General features: G+C 40.3%; 1 protein-coding gene across 4 annotated transcripts; it reads right to left on the reverse strand.

The window, feature by feature from the left end:
- Nucleotides 1-3,522: 3,522 nt before the first annotated feature.
- SERPINB13 (serpin family B member 13) lies at nt 3,523-13,984 on the reverse strand. 4 transcript variants are annotated; one of them, XM_045790363.2, is made up of 8 exons: nt 13,876-13,984; nt 12,488-12,669; nt 11,930-11,986; nt 8,693-8,821; nt 8,185-8,302; nt 6,123-6,265; nt 5,758-5,913; nt 3,523-3,927 (listed from the first exon to the last, which is right to left on the reverse strand). In XM_045790363.2, the coding sequence occupies exons 1-8, from the start codon at nt 13,982-13,984 to the stop codon at nt 3,523-3,525; spliced, it is 1,299 nt and encodes a 432-aa protein (XP_045646319.2). The 4 variants fall into 4 exon arrangements, with proteins under 4 accessions (XP_045646319.2, XP_045646317.1, XP_045646318.1 ...); XM_045790361.1 differs by lacking the exon at nt 13,876-13,984 and adding an exon at nt 11,722-11,734 and having other exon boundaries at nt 11,913-11,986; nt 12,488-12,652; XM_045790362.1 differs by lacking the exon at nt 13,876-13,984 and having other exon boundaries at nt 8,693-8,812; nt 11,918-11,986; nt 12,488-12,652.
- Nucleotides 13,985-17,033: the final 3,049 nt, after the last annotated feature.

Raw genomic sequence — 17,033 nt, forward strand, 5'->3', positions numbered from 1 at the left:
CAGGTACCCAGTAACAAAACTCAGCTTTTTTTTTGTTTTGTTTTCTTTTTTGGTGGAACTGTGAAAACAGAGTGGATCAAGTTATCTCTCCATGGATACATGATAGGTAGGTAGGTAGGTGGGTAGATGATAGATATCTCTATTTTATAGATCACTTGTTTTCAGGATTGATCTCATCCTCTCCTACTATATAAAGGAGAGCCTCCTACATCGTGAGAAGACTAGCATTTGACTTGGGCTAATACCTAGATTATCCTATTCCAACTAGTCACCCCCAAGAGAGCTTCTCTCCCCCCATCTTTGTATGAAGTCCCAGACCGCCTTCCCACCCCTAACACAGATTACCGTAGCTAAAAGATGAGTTAAAATGATTGCCTAAGCCTGGACCATGTTACCTTTCAGAGGCCTTTAGTACTATGGTTACTTGGTGCTAATGGTTAGCAACCCTACCCAGACTGGCACCAGAGAGGGCTTAACCAGCACCCCCTCTGCTGTTTGCCAGATACGATGTTGCTCATCTGTGTCACTTGGCTTTTTTTTCCCCAAGGTCGTCTACTTGTAGACATGCGTAGCTCCATTGAAGACACTTGTAAAACCAAAAAAAGAGATCCTGAACACTTGGTCAAGGATGTGTGGAGTGAAGAGGCCCCATAACTGTAGCTGGTGGGTAAGCACCAATCAAGATCCTGAACCACAACTATGGTTAGTGATACCTCTGTCATATCTGTTTCCTTATCACCACATCCCTACTTGCATTTCGATCCACTGTACGTCCTAAAGCCTTATTATTCATAACTTGGATGAATCACCTCCTCTCTTTCTTCCTTGCCTTTTTAAGTATATTTCAGTTTATTTAGTGGCTATCAGGTGGTGGTTGGAAAGAGCAGAGCTGATTTAGCCTTCGCATCCTAAGCCTTAGAAGGAATCTGGTCCCAAATGCTCAGAGATTTTGTGAATATAGATTTCTGAGTTCTTCAGCTGACAGTTCTTCTCCATTAGAAAAAGTCTCACTCAACAAAATGCCTATTAACACTCCACCCCCTTTTAAATTCCTTTAAACATCTTAAATTCATGCTTCTTTTTATTCTTTATTTTATTTTTAATAAAAATTGTATATACTTAAGGTATACAACATAATTTGATATACAAAGTAAAATAATTCCATTCACAATAGCATCAAAAATTGTCGAAATTCCTTGAAAAAAAGATGTGTACACTTCAATCTATCAAATATTGCTGAAAGAAATGAAATTACTAAATAAATGAAGAGGCATTTGATGTTCATGAATTGGAAAACTCAATATTGAGCAAATTGGTCTATTAGTTTAATGCCATTCCTACCAAAATCCCAATAGCTTTTTAAATAAATTGACAAGCTGATTCTAAATTTTATATGAAAATGCAGAAGACCTGGTATCACCATAACAATTTTGAAGAGAACAAAGTAATTATACTCCCTGATTTCAAAACATATTACAAAATTATAATAATCAAGACATTGTGGTATTGTCATATCGGTAGGCATATAGTTCAATAGCATAAAATTGAGACCCCAGACATAAAATCTTATATTTATGGTTAATTGATTTTGATAAAGGTACCAAGACAATTCAATGCAGAAAGGATTGTCTTTTTAATAAATGATAGTGTGATAATTATATATCTGTAGTCAAAAAAATCATAACTTAGACCCTTACCTCACCACACACACACACACACACACACACACACACACACAAATGGACCATGGATTTAAATGAAAGAGTTAAAACTGTGAAACTTCTAGAAGAAAACAGGTGGAAATCTTTGAAAACTTGGATTAGGGAAAGAGTTCTTAAACACACCAAAAGCATTATCCTTCAAAGATAATGTTGATATATTAGACTCTATTTGCACTTCAAAAGACACCGTTAAACTACAAGATACTATTTTACAATCACGAGGACAGCTAAAATTTTAAAAACAGGTTATACCAAGTATTGGCAAGGATGAATAGAAATTGGTGCCCTCATACATTGCTATGGGATTGTAAAATGGTTGCCGCTACTCTGGGAAACAATTTGGCTGTTCCTCAAAATGACAAACATTAAGACATCATATGACCCAGCAATCCCATTCCTTGGTATATTCCTAAGAGAAATGGAAATATATGCCCACACAAAACTTGTATACAAAATGTTCATAGCATTATTATTCATAATAGCCAAAAAGTAGAAACAATATAAATGTTCACCAGTTGATGAATGAATAAACAAAATCTGAAATATCCATGTAATGGAATAATACTCAGCCATAAAAAGAATGAAGTATTGATTCATGCTATAAATTAGATGAACCTTGAAAACATTATGCCAAGTGAAAGAAGCTAAATGCAAAAAACTACATACTTTATTATTCCATTTATATGAAATGTCAAAGAAAAGTTTATAAAGACAGAAAATAAATCAATAGTCGTCTGGGACTGGGGGTGGGAACAGGCATAAGGAAAACTTCTTAGGATGATAGAGCTATTCCAAAACTGGATTGTGGTGATAGATGCGTAACTAGAAATTTACCAAAAATCATTGAATTGTAAATTTACAATGTATGGATTTAAGTAGGTAAATTATAGCTCAAAAGAGCTGTTAAAAAAATAAGTCAGTAATGGGATCTTGTTAAAAACTGAAAAATAGAAGTCGAGTAAGCCCACAATAAGGAGCATTGGCAATAGATTGAGAGCCTCTAAAACAGCATCTTCAAGAAGAATACTATTTGGTAGTGCCCACAGCTCACTCACAAAATAACCAGAAATATGGAAATGGGCAAAAAAGAAGGAAAACACTCTTCTAAAAGTCATACCAGATATTTACTGTCACTTCAAAAAGTGACAGGTACAAATAGTGATGAGCTACAGTATTTATCTTCTCTAAATCACATTTGTTTCACAATATCAAAATGCTTACACAACTGACAACAGATAAGATACTCCATTAGAAGAGAGGGTGAAAATATGGGAATCCTCTCTGTCTGATACACTGTTTTATTTTGTTCTGGCTTTAAGCTTTAATTTTTGTTCTGCTGATATGCTTCTAAATTCTGTGCAGTTGGCCACACTATCTGCTGAGAAAGAAAAAAGTAACACGTGTATTGAATAAATTATTGTTTTATTTTATTTGTGTATTATGTCACACTATTAGAACTAGAGGGACTGCCAGAAACACTAGTCCATATCCTTTACTGAAGAGTCTGTTTCTTGCCATTAATGCACAAAACTACAAGAGGTTGACTTACTTTCAGAAGAAATCAACAGGAGATTACTAATGAGCCTTGATTTAACTCACTTTATACATGGCACAAACAAAAGGACATTTCACTTTCAAGGAGAATTATAAACACAACACAGCCTATTACAGTCATTAAATCATTGATTTTGATGGTAAGATTGGAATGCAAGCAAGTAAAACAATTTTTTTTTAAGACTGGGCTATTTCCGTAGTCTTAATAATACTCCAACGGTGGTTTTCTGCCAAAGCAATGACTATCCTAAGGAGAAGAAAGTCTACCAAAGAAGAGGATGCTGTTGGACTCCTGGTGCTTGATGAAGAACAGGAAAGGGTGATTGCAATGAAAATGTTCACAACCCAGCGCTGAGGTGAGGGCAAAGCCCACACTGGTGGCCGCTGAAGACTCGGTGCCTTCCTCGGTTACCACCACAAAGGACCTGTGCAGGAACTTCTGTGCCTGCAGCCTGGAGTGTGCGGACATCCCAGGATAGTCAGCTCTGCACACGCTGAAGGCTTCCCCCATCCTCATGGCTGCCAAGACAGCCTCCAGATCATAACCGTCTTCCACTTCAAACCGGGGCAAGTGCAAGGTCATGTTCCTTTCTTCCATATGCCCTGGGTTCGTCCACTCTATTAATTTTTCTGGAGTTATTTGATCTATAATCTATTAAGAAAAATAGGAGGGGAAGGGGGTATGATTATCAATACAAAGTTGAAACACTGTAACACTGATTTGTATCAGAAATTACTAATTTTGATAATGAATAAAAGTAGAAATTTCATTTCACTAGACTCTTGCCTTTATATAGCAGGCACTTGTCTTATACTTCTTTATTTAAATTATCTGTGTATATGTGAAAACTCAATAGTATTAAATGAATTTTTAAAGATGAGAAATAAGTTATTCTATCAATCTAATACATATCATTTCATTTTTTACTATTCCCCTGTAGTCTTTTATGAATATATGATATGCAATTTACATATACTAAGTTGTATATTTATATGAATTATATATAATTAAAATGTTATAATTGATATAATTTATATTATATATCTATATTTACATAGTTGCAATCACATTGAATGTATGTTACTTGTTTTGATGTAAACTTATTCACAAGTCTGTATCTCTCCTGGATATCTTCAAACTGATAAAATTAATAAGTCCATCGAGATGATAGATTTTGCCAAATATTCATCCATTCATTTTACAGTCATCTAGTATGTATCCATCATGATAGATGCTGATAGATACTGTGGATCTCAAAATAACAATGATGATGATGATGATGGTGATGAATTTCAAACTAGGTATCCTAGTGTATTTAATGCAGAAATTACTGATTTCACTCAGAAAGGCAATTTTTTTTCTTTTGAATTATTTCCCTAAGGCAATCCCCACAACTGGGATTTTGGGGTCAGAGTATGAACACTCTTAAAGCTTTCATACATATTGCCATTTTGCTGTCCCAAGTTTTTCCAATGTATAATGCTACTAGAGATATTTCACACCAGCAGAACGGCATCTAGTATTATAATAATATAGTACCTATCACTTATTGAGTGCTTCCATGTACTGGACCCATTCTAGAAGATATCTTAGTCTGGGTTTAAATGAAAGGGACTAAATCAAGGCGTTCAAGATTAAAGGTCTTATGGATTTGGGATGATTATTATGTGTCAATATAGGTTCATCCTTGGTTAAAAAAAAATTACCATTCTGGTAAATGATATTGATTATGAGGGAAGCTATGTATGTGTAGGGCCAGGGGATACATGGGAAATCTCCGTACTTTTCTCTCGATTTTGCTGTAAACCTAAAACTGCTCCCAAAAAAATAAAATCTTTAAAAAGAAATTAAAGGCCCAAGAAAGAAAATCAGGAGGTCTAATCGCCTGCTGAACAGGGATGCAAATTTTGCTGTATGTGTAAATGCAGATTTCTGGGGAAAAGGTGCATAGAGATCAACCATTTCTCAGAATGGTGGCTGATCTTTAGAACTCCCGTATGACCTTAAATGCTCATTTTAGTTCATCCCCAAATATTCTAGTATTGCTTGTTTTCAATAAACCTGATACCATCCATCTGATGCTCTTCCGTAGACATCCATCTATCGCTGCTGCACAGAATGAGAAATATTTTCGCTTGGCACTATCAGACACCGGCTCCCTATCAGAAGCCCTGTTTCCAGGCTTACCCAGAAACAACCAATGGGACGCAAAGCCTCAGGAAATGAAAGTAAGACTGGGGAGGGGCGCCTGGGTGGCACAGCCGTTAGGCATCTGCCGTTGGCTCAGGGCGTGATTCCGGCGTTATGGGATCAAGCCCCACATCAGGCTCCTCCGCTATGAGCCTGCTTCTTCCTCTCCCACTCCCCCTGCTTGTGTTCCCTCTCTCGCTGGCTGTCTCTATCTCTGTCGAATAAATAAATAAAATCTTTAAAAAAAAAAAAAAAAAAAGAAAGTAAGATTGGGGAGACGCAGGGTTTTACCTTCTCCAGACCATCTATGTCATTGGGCAGCAACACAAACATGCTTAGGTCACTGTTTTTATATGGAATCCGCAGGATTTGGGCTTGCAAGTCCTCCAGGAAAGTGAAGCTAAAGGAATGGCGCTGTGTCATCATTGGCACAGATTTGCTTGTACTCTGCAACAAAGTAACAGAGCGTGCCGTGTCAAAAGACGCATAAGACAACTAAGTTAGCTCACCAAAATAATTAGCTCAACACAAAATGATGGTAAAAATCAGAGCCTCAGAGCCACCTTTGCTATCCACCATGTACGTTTGCTCAAATATGACTCTAGATTTTATATTCCATGGATAAACACATCACGTAAATAAATGAAGGGTCATACCTTATTCAGCCAAAATTCCTCCTCCTTGGTATTTTCTTTCTTAAACTCCTTGTCCCATTGCCCTTTAAAATAAACTATGTTCACCAGCACCAGCTTGGTGAAGCTGTTTAGAGAACCATCTGGAAACAGGTCCTTGATTTTTTCTGCAAACGAACAACAACAACAAAATTGGCCCATCTTCAAGATCACAAGTGCTATGCATGGCAGATAGATGCAGATGGACTTGACTCATCATTAAAACCTCAGCCAGGTCAGCACCTGAAGGCCTTGCCGACAAAAGGTTTGCTGGCAGAATCGTAGGGAGGTTCTCACTTTGCCCATTGCCTATTTATCCCATTGGATAAATTGAGGTGTGATGGTTAAGAGTTCAAGCTCTGAGATCAGATTGCCTCTGTGAACATCCAGTTTTGTCTCTTATGGGTTGAGGAATCTCGGGCAAGTTATTTAAGCTCGCTGTGCCTCAGTTTCCAAATCTGTAAAACAGGAATAAAACCTGCCTCATAGAGTTATTGCAATATTATTGTGTAATATTATGTGTAAAATATGTGTAATATTACACATATTTACAATATGTGTAAAGCACTTACACATTATCTGGCTCATAAGAAGCATTCAGTAAGTGTTAGCTGTTATTATTTTTACCCATTTGATGTGGTTGCCACCTAAAACTTAGAAATTTCTTATATTATTGGAAAAGGGGCTAATGTTTTTGTCTCTGGGTTTAGCCCAGCCCACACTGAATACTGCCTTCAGTCAACCCTTTGATAGGCCCTCTTTTTTCCTGCTCTTTCAAATTCTATTTCATTTTTTAGACTAAGTATGAAGACCAAAAAACGCATTGTGAAATAATAATGTCTTCCTGATAACTGAAGTTTAAAAAAAAATGTATTCTGAAACTCTAACACTAAAGTATCAGCTATTGCTCCCCAACGTGTAGTTCCTTTTTTTTTTTTAAGATTTTATTTATTTATTTGACAGAGAGAGATACAGCCAGTGAGAGAGGGAACACAAGCAGGGGGAGCAGGAGAGGAAGGCTCCTAGCGGAGGAGCCTGATGTGGGGCTCAATCCCAGAGCACTGGGATCATGCCCTGAGCTGAAGGCAGACACTTAATGACTGTGCCACCCAGGCGCCCCCCAACATGTATTTCCATATTAGTAGTCCTGTCTGGTATCTCTTGTGCATTTGCCTCAATACTAGGGGATAAGGAGGGAGGCTGAAGGGAGGGCTCTGTCAAGTTCTCTGCTGTGGATGGGGCTGAAAGTTGTTATAACACCTGCGTGACGCTCAAGTGGAGATGAAGCCCAGGCAGCCCCCGCTGTAGGTAGTAAAGGGGGGGTAATCAGGAGGGGGAATAAAGCATGAGAGACTATGGACTCTGAGAAACAAACTGAGGGCTTCAGAGGGGAGAGGGGGTGGGGGAATGGGATAGACCGGTGATGGGTAGTAAGGAGGGCACGTATTGCATGGTGCACTGGGTGTTATACGCAACTAATGAATCATCAAATTTTACATCAGAAACCAGGGATGTACTGTATGGTGACTAACAAAATATAATAAAAAAAACATTAAAATTAAAAAAGAAAAAGGTGGGTCTTGATGGGGGGAGACTGAATGTTTCTCACTTGACAAAGAGAAAGGAACCACTCTGTGACATTTCCACTTATGGACCCAGACTCAGAAAGGAAGGATCTGATATAGAGGAAAAGATATGAACCCAACACAGACGTGTGTCCAGTTTCAGGAGCCCCAAAGATATCGTGATCTACAGCCACGTGCAAATCATTCTCCACTATGTGTTTCCATGAGGTTGGCTTTCTATGGTCCCTCTCTGGTGCACCCTTGACTCTCTCCCATTTGCTGAAACCATTCCACCGTCTGTAGTGTCTTTTCCCACTCCTCATGCCCAGTGCTGCCCTTCTAACCCTGAAAAATTTATCTCAAGTCTGCCCCCCACCAAAAGCTTATGCACCCTGGCCCCACATGCAGTGTCAAGCTCAGGTCTTCTCTCAGAGCAGGTACTCAAGGAGTGTTTTATGTTCAATGACTGATCCATACTCTACCGTTTGTTTGGCTTTCAACCCAGGAATTAATCTTCTTTCGACTTTCATCTGTTGCATTTACAAAATCAACAGGTTCCAGAGAAGCATGGTAATATTTTTCCACATAATCTAAGTATTTCTTTAAGAGGAACAGAGAAGGAATAGAAAGAGGTTGAAAATTCAATCTATCCATTTCATACATCTCTAAATAAATGTGTCTCTACATTAAGATGACTAGCATTGTTAGCAGGGAATTTTAGGACCTGGGCAAATCACTTTGAGTACTTCCATATACATTTTTTGCAGATGCGATAGGTTTAAGGCAAAACTCAGAATTAGACTGCCAGAATTAAAAAGAAGCTCCCAGAGGGTCTGGGTGTCTGGAGAAGAGGCAGGGGAACACACCCTGTGATGTGGGCTGAGCCAGGGAGTTAGCTTAGCAGCATGCCTCCAGGACCCACAGTCCTAAAAAGGCCACTGGCCATTCATGAATACCACTCATACATGTGGTGGACACAGCAAAACTTACTTGAAGGAAGAGGTACGTCTTTTCTCCAAATAGCCTGTTGGCTATTTTGAGTTCATAATCATTAGTGGGTTTGCCTATCTCATCCAAAAACTCTTGGAATTGGTGATGTATCTCTTCGGTCTTGTCGGTCTTCAAAATCAAAAAAAGATATATGTTATATATATCATGTGCTGTATTCTCACAATAAATTTAGCTTAAGAAAAGAAAATGTTAAGAAAATTGTAAGGAAGAGAAAACACATTTACAATACAGTGTTACATTTATCCAAAAAAATCCTCATCCAAGTGGACCTGTGCCATTCAACCCCATGTTATTCAGGGTCAACTGTGAATGAATATCAATAACTAGGGATTTCAAGGCCAGTGGGGTCAGGTTCCACTCTCTCTACACAATTCTATGAAATGGGCCAATGTACACTGCTAAGTGGAACAGATATTGGTATAATCCCTTTGGCAAACAATTTGTTAATATTTAGTGAAGTCAAACATACATAAACCCTACCTCCCGGATATATACTATAGACCAGTACTGTTCCATAGAAATATAATGCATGTGAACTACATATATAATCTTAAATTTTCTAGTAACTACATTCTTAGAAGTAAAAAGAAACAGATGAAATCAAATTTAATATTATATTTTACCAAAGCAAATCTATCTAAAACATCATTTCAATCTAAATATTAATAATGTATTATTTCAATAAAAATAATATATAAAAATTAACAAGATATTTTACATCTGTGACATTAAAAAAATGTATATTTGTCTCTTTCTCCAATTCCTAAATTAAACCTTGTAATTTGCTGAAGGATAGAGGTACCAGGAGCATCTTTTGTTTTAATATCTGCTCTTTGATCCCAGTTCCTGACACAGAACTCCTAAATCCCTTGGAATTTCCTGGTATAGGAGCATCTTTTGTTCTAATGAAACAACTCTTGGTGGGATCCTGAACAGCTTCAACAGCTTTAAGGTGGGGGCTGGTCACCGGAAAAGACCAAACCATAATTAGAAGCTTAGAATTTTCAGCCCCATCTCCCATCCTCCAGGGAAAGGAGAGGGGCTGGAGATAGAGCTAATAGTTGACATGCCTATATGATAAAGCTTTCATAAAAATCCCTGAACTACAGTGTTTAATGAGCTTCAGGGTTTGTGAACACATCCCTGTGCTAGGGGGGTGGTGAACTCCAAAGTCCACAGGGACAGAAGCTCTTGCTCTTGGGACAATTTGAGGCCTCACCCTATATACCTCGTCATCTGGCTGTTCATTTGTATCCTTTACAGTAGACTAGACTAGTGTTTCCCTGAGTTTCGTGGGCCATTATAGCAAATTATCAAACCTAAGTAAGGAGTAATGGGATCCTCTGATTTGTAGCCAAGTTGGACAGAAGTGTGGGTAATCTGGGAACTCACTACCTTGCAATTGGCATCTGAAGTAGGGCAAGTCTCGTGGAATGGAGCCCTTAATGTGTGGGGTCTGCTCTGACTCCAGGCAGTTAATGTCACAAATGTTTAATGTGAGTAAAAAAAACCCCACATTTGGTGTCGGAAGGTTTGTGAGTAGTAAAGCAGTTTTCCTTCAACAAATCTTGAAATTGTCAAGATCTCATACTAAGATCTTGAAATTCAATTTTTAAAAGCAAGGTTCAGAATACTCTGAATTCATATGCTAATCAAATATACATCTGGCATGTCCTTGGGCAGCTCATTCTACTCATCTGTTTTCTCATCTATTAAGAAAGGAGATCAGAGTAGATGACGTCCAAGACAGGCCCCTGTCCTAACATCCTTTCGGTCAGTAACTCTGTTCCTCTTCGTACTCTGTGGCTCACAGCAAAGTCCTGAGGAATGGACAGAGTTGCTATGCAGAGCCGTACAGGTTGCGCCCTGCACAAAGCTGAAAGCCAACCCTAATCCCCATCACCAAGCCAGGGTGGGCACCTGTCCAAGGGGGTGTTCTTTTTTCTAATTCCCACAAAGATTCTGTACAGGCTACTATGCTTGGGAGGGACAAGGCTCTGAAAACAACTGTGCTCCTTGACTGAGTGGACAGTGCAGCAGCTGTCTGACCCAATTCTGTTGCACAAACTTTGTAAGGAAGCCTGACTCTCCACATACGCCCCTCAGCCAACCAGATGACCTGGCCGCGTGGGATTGTGAAATGAACAGCTCATATTGCTGGGCGATTGGAGCCATGATTTTATGAGCGTCTGGGACTGAGTGATGACTACTGTTGGGCAGAGGTGCCCCTCCTGAGAGCTCCAACCGTCTCCAGATGCCAGCCCTGACCTATGAACTTCCCCGCATTTGAGCAGATCATCCTTTAGGTAAGGAATACTACTATAACCCTAGAGCTCTAAGAGACCCTAAGAAGTCAGTAATCCTGTGCTAATATATATTTTTTTAAGATTTTATTTATTTATTCGACAGAGATAGAGACAGCCAGTGAGAGAGGGAACACAAGCAGGGGGAGTGGGAGAGGAAGAAGCAGGCTCATAGCAGAAGAGCCTGATGTGGGGCTTGATCCCAGATCGCCGGGATCACGCCCTGAGCCGAAGGCAGACGCTTAACCGCTATGCCACCCAGGCGCCCCTGTGCTAATATATTTTTTAAATAAAACATCACCAAGGGGGCTTAAAATAAGAATGGAATGTAGTAATAGTATTGCCTACTACCACCGCCAGTATTATTGGGTGAGTCACCAGTGTGTTCCAGACACTCCACTGGACACTTCATGGAGGCTCAAAGAAAATAGCTTGCCCAAGTAGTTAAGTGACTGGGACAGGATTTGAACACAAATCTGTTTAACTCCTAAACCCATTCATTGTGCCACAGGAAATTTTCAGTCTATGGGCACTTACATCAGAGTGGTCAATGCCCTTAAAATTAAAGTCTCCTCAGGGCGCTTGGGTGGCTCAGTCGGTTGAGCGCCTGACCCTTGGTTTCAGCCCAGGTCATGATCTCAGAATCCTGAGATCACGCCCCACGTCAGGGGCTCTTTCTCTTCCTCTCCCCTGGCTCGTGCTCGCTCTCTCCCCCTCTCTAAAGTAAATAAATAAATCTTTTTTGAAAAGTCTCATCTTAATATTAAGGGCTTATTACAAGCAACCCTACTTGGCTGGAGTGATTGTAATTGCTTAAAAATAAGTATGAACTATTAGCTCTCCTACACATTTTCCCAGAGAGCCCACATCAACAAAGCAGCCATCCTGAAGGATACAACACCTGTCTCCTCACCATTTTTTCTTCCATTTTGACTTTTGAGCTCTCTGTATCTTTTTCAGAGAAAAGCATCTGGAAAGGACAGAAAATAGTGTGGTTATGGTCAGAATAGAGAAACTCCTCACACAGAATCAGTAACATGTTTGTTAAAGAAACCTCAGTGGAAAACAGATAACATTTCTCTCCCTGTGAAATCACCCAAAGGTCTCGACTGCCCATTAATCTCACCTACAGCGGTTTAGCCATTCATGTACTGATCTTTGATGTGTCATTTATAGCCTAGTGGGGATTATGCAAGTTCTTCCAGTAGGTTCTGTTCTTCACGCTCAATCTTTAATTATGAGGTTAATGACTTTGGACAAGGCCACTCACAAAACCCCCCGCTCAAAGGAATTTCAAGCACCAGAGAGCAGATGGCATGGCGATATTTGGAGGAGGAGGACTTCCCTGATAGATTTGAAATTGCTCTGTGTCTTCATATTCATTCTCTGTTTCCAAGCCCCATTTCAAGGTCATGCTGGAGGGCTGCTCCCAGAGACGAGCCCGTGCTAGACAGCAAGGGAGCCTCCTTACCTTCTGTAACTGGACTGCGGCGGCTCCTTGGGCCTCCAGGACAAGCATGCCGATGGCAGCTGCAATGCCCACAGGGGAAAAGAAGATGTTGCCGTCATGTACTTTATTCAGCTTTTGGAAGAGATTAAACCCAAACCGAGTGTATGCTGCACCAGGCGAATCCATGAATATTCCAGCAAGATCTAGAACAACAACAATCAAAACCAAACGAGAACATTCCATTCATTTGAATTGCTTTGTGTCACAGGAACCCTTCCTGCTTCTCTTCCTCTCCCTGCATTGATTCAGAAAATAGAGATTTTTCACCCTCCCAGGGAAAACTCACTGCAGTCTGCTTCTCCCCCTTTTCTCGGCCTTCTCTGGACAGGAGATGTGAATCAATCTGGCAGCATCCGGTATTCCTGTTCTCATTTCCACAGGCAGCAGGATTAACGCCTCTCCTGTTCTCTGCCAGAGCCTGCCTGTATCTGCCTGCCCGCTGCCTCCTCCTGTGCTCATCTTCCCCAAGCAGGCCCAGCCCTTGCCTGTTCCTGTCCAGCTGTCCAGCTGCTGGCCCATGACCAGGCCAAGGGAAGGCCGAGGAATCCCTGCTGACCTCAGGTGCAAGCTGTGTTCTCCAATCCAGCCTTAAAATAATAAAGCTAACAGCGGCTCCTTCTCTGATACTTTCCATTTCTCAACTGATTCAAGATCTAGTCCGGAGAGTGGCAGGACACATTAATTCTCCTAAACCCCAATCCCTAACTGTGTGAAAACTTGACTCTGGACTGAATTTTCCCTGAAGGGCAAAGATATATCACTTTGCCATGGACTATTAAGTAGGGGCGATAGTATTTTCTTTTCTATACTTTTCTATCTTGTTTCAGGCTTGTACCATGAGTTCGTATTACTTTTGTTATCTCACACAAAAAGAAGTAGTTTTAAAGAGCAATTAATATTTACCAAAATAAATAAAACACATTTTATATTTTCTTCCCCACCAACTATGTTATAACTAGTTTATAAAGGCTTTCAAAAAAAAAAAAAAAAAACCTAAAACAAGAATGAGATTAAGGCAGAATAAAATTTTTTGAAAGCCTAAATACTTTGAAGAGGTTTGGCCATCAAGGGCCCATCCCTGCTAAGTCATTCTATATCTGCTGTTAAAACTCCTGTTTCAATCCCGCATTGCCTCACAGGGATTCCTTGCAAGTTAACTGAGAAATAAAATGAATTAACTTACTGTCAACCAAGATGATGATACGTTGTCATGGCTGTGTAGGCTCTGTACTAAACAAACCCAGCCCAAGGAAAACTACGCACAACAGAAGTCCGTCCTTCAAATCAACAAACATCAACGTGTTTTTAAAACACAGAAGTCTTAAGTGGAAGCCAAAGAAAGAACTTACCTGATTTTTGGAGAGACAGAGGTGGCTGAGTGAGGAACCAGGAAGCATGTGTAACATGAGTTGTTGAGATCTTTAATTTGTAGCGCTCTCTCTGCCTCTCCCTAGTCATTAGCGTTGCATTTCCAGTGAAACAACCTTTGGTTTCTCAATGACAATTTCCCTCGTAAAAAGTAGCATGTAAGGTTTTTAACAAAACTGAGGATTGGATTTCCTGTTTCTTCCACTCGTGGCCATGAAGTTATGCACTTGTTGTTCTGTGAACTCAAAAAGGGTGCACCTTACAACATAGAGGGATAGAGTTTAAATTCTTAAGTTCCCCCACAGAGGATTTGGGAGGTCCAAGCATAAAGATATAAAAATCAACCAGACAGCAGGGGGCGCCTGGGTGGCACAGCGGTTAAGCGTCTGCCTTCAGCTCAGGGCGGCCTTGGCTCAGGCTTAGGGCGTGGTCCCGGTGTTATGGGATCGAGCCCCACAACAGGCTCCTCCGCTAGGAGACTGCTTCTTCCTCTCCCACTCCCCCTCTTGTGTTCCCTCTCTTGCTGGCTGTCTCTATCTCTGTCAAATAAATAATAAAAAAATAAAATCTTTAAAAAAAAAAATCAACCAGACAGCAAAATAAGACTAAAAGCAGGAGCTCAACCCAGGACCAAAATGGCCAAGTCAAATGAATTTTGACCCAGGTGGAGAGACCATGAAAGGGCCTTCATCCCCAGTGACCTTGGGAATCCCCTGGAAAGAATTGTTCAGAGCACTGGTTCTCCATCTTAGATACACACTAAAATCTCCTGGGAAACAAACAAACAAAAATGATGCCCAGACAACTTAAGTGAGCATTTTCTAGGGTGAGAATCAGACATCAGAATTTTTATCACCCCAGGTGATTGTGATGTGCAGCCAAGGTTGGAAACCGCTGGTTTATAGCCTGACGAAGATCTGATTTAATGCATACTTTACTCACCGTGGATGTACAAGGCTGTGTCCTGACAAGCCTGGTCTCTGCAATAAAGGTAACTTAGCAGTTGTATTATTTTGAGATATCAAATGCAAAGAAGAAAATGAAAGAAAACTATCTTGCTAGAAAAGAACCAGAAAGAGCAGTGAGAAAAGTTTGGGTAGGCAGTAACCACACACACACACACACACACACACACACACACACACGTTCTCTTGTTCTCAAGCATTCTTTCCATGAATTATGAAATCCCTCATTTTAGTTGACTCAGCAAACATTTGTTGAGAGTCTACTATGTACCAAACACTGGGTTAAGGACCAATAATTCATAAACATCCAACAAGCTCACAGATTTCAGGAAAACAAAACTATTAAAAAAAAAACTCAATAAAAAATTACATCTCCAAATTCCAGTTTTTCCTGCTAATCCTGAGGCATCCCTATTGTCTCTACTAGTCCATTAAAGAAACAGTGCTTGCTACTAGGTATTTATCCAAAGGATACAAACATAGTGATTGGAAGGGGCACAAGCAAGCCAATGTTTATAGCAACAATGTCCACAATTGCCAAGATATGGAAAGAGCCCAGATGTCCATCTACAGATGAATGGATAAAGAAGAGGTGATGTGTGTGTGTGTGTGTGTGTGTGTGTGTGTGTGTGTGTGTGTGTGTTTATTACTTGGCCATCAAAAAGAAAGAAATCTTGCCATTCAGAGAATGACAAATACCATATGATTTCACTCATATGTAGAAGAATTTAAGAAACAAAACAGATAAACACAGGGGAAGGGAAGGAAAAACAAAACAAGAGGAAAACAGAGAAGGAGGCAAACCATACAGGCTCTTAACTATAGAGAACAAACTGAGGGTTCCTGGCAGGAAGGTTGGTGGGGAGATGGGATATCTGGGTGATGGGCATTAAGGAGGGCACCTGATGTAACAAGCACTGGGCGTTATATGCAACTGATGAGTCACTGAATTCTACCTCTTAAATTAATAATACACTGTATGTTAATTAAATTGAATTGAAATTTTAAAAAAATTTTTAAATTAACAGTGCTTGGATTATTCTCAGCTTTAGTCTTGGGTAAAGGGTGTGCAGATTTGTCATCGTTGCCAAGAAACAAATCTTAGAAGGACATCTTAGCTCTTCCCTCTCGCCTACAAGTCTGCCAAAGGAGGTAGCTCAGTGATATACCTTCTAAGGGCACGGGTAATGTATGTGCCAATCTCAACACTCACAATTTGCCTTCTGTTTTTTTAATATTCTGATTACAACTCTTTCAACAAACTCAAAACAGTACTTAATTGACTTAACTTTCTCATTGTCACTGAGAGATACACCAATTGAGTAAGATTTGGAAAGAATCAGCATTTGGTTATGGAGTTAACCCTGGATGCCATTGAAATGAAGATGCTGGTTTTTTTTAAAAATGAAATGAAATCTTTGAGTTGGCAATAATGCTTTATGTTTGAACATCTGTATCAGTATATGTCTTCTAATTCCTTTCTCTGTGACCCTAGACCCCCTGTTGTATGGGCCAGCTACCTCCACAAGCCCTCTGCCTTTTCCTAATGCATTTCCTCTGCCAGGCACATTCACAGGGAGGCCTGGCTTTCCCCTGAGGACCACACATCCCACAGTCTTCCCTGGGACCACCACTCATGTCTTAGGATTAGGAAGCAAGATACCCATGCCTGGTGTCCTGCTCTTGCTCCTTCTGAAGACTTTCTTCCTTCCGTCACCTTCAGTGTTCCCTTTAGAGACTTCCCCCTTCTTTCCCCAACCGTATCTCTCGCCACCTACCACTCTGCACATGCAAGTTCTTCCTGTCTGCTCTAACCCCACCACCCCTCTGTATATCTTCACAGTCCATGCTGGGGGCATCTCGCACTTTCCTGACCCTCCCCTTCCCTCTCTTCTGTGATCCACATACATGGTCACGCTCTGGGTGTCATGGCCACCAGGAACTGCTCCTACTGGAAATTACTGGACCCCGAAATTCCCCCTTCTGGTTACAATTCTCATCCTTGTTCTTCATAAACCTAACCTTCAATGTCATCACAGCCTCCTATCATTGGACCCTTCCCAAACCTTCTATCTCATTAGCCCCTTCATCCCAATATCAAAACTATCCCAAAGGTAGAAAATACATTGACAATTAGAAACCATAAAAGTGGTTCCAATGTTTCTGAGTGAGGA

Source organism: Ursus americanus, chromosome 19 (assembly GCF_024610735.1).
Source record: "Ursus americanus isolate L20-20 chromosome 19, mUrsAme1.1.p, whole genome shotgun sequence".
NCBI classification, from domain to species: Eukaryota; Metazoa; Chordata; class Mammalia; order Carnivora; family Ursidae; genus Ursus; species Ursus americanus.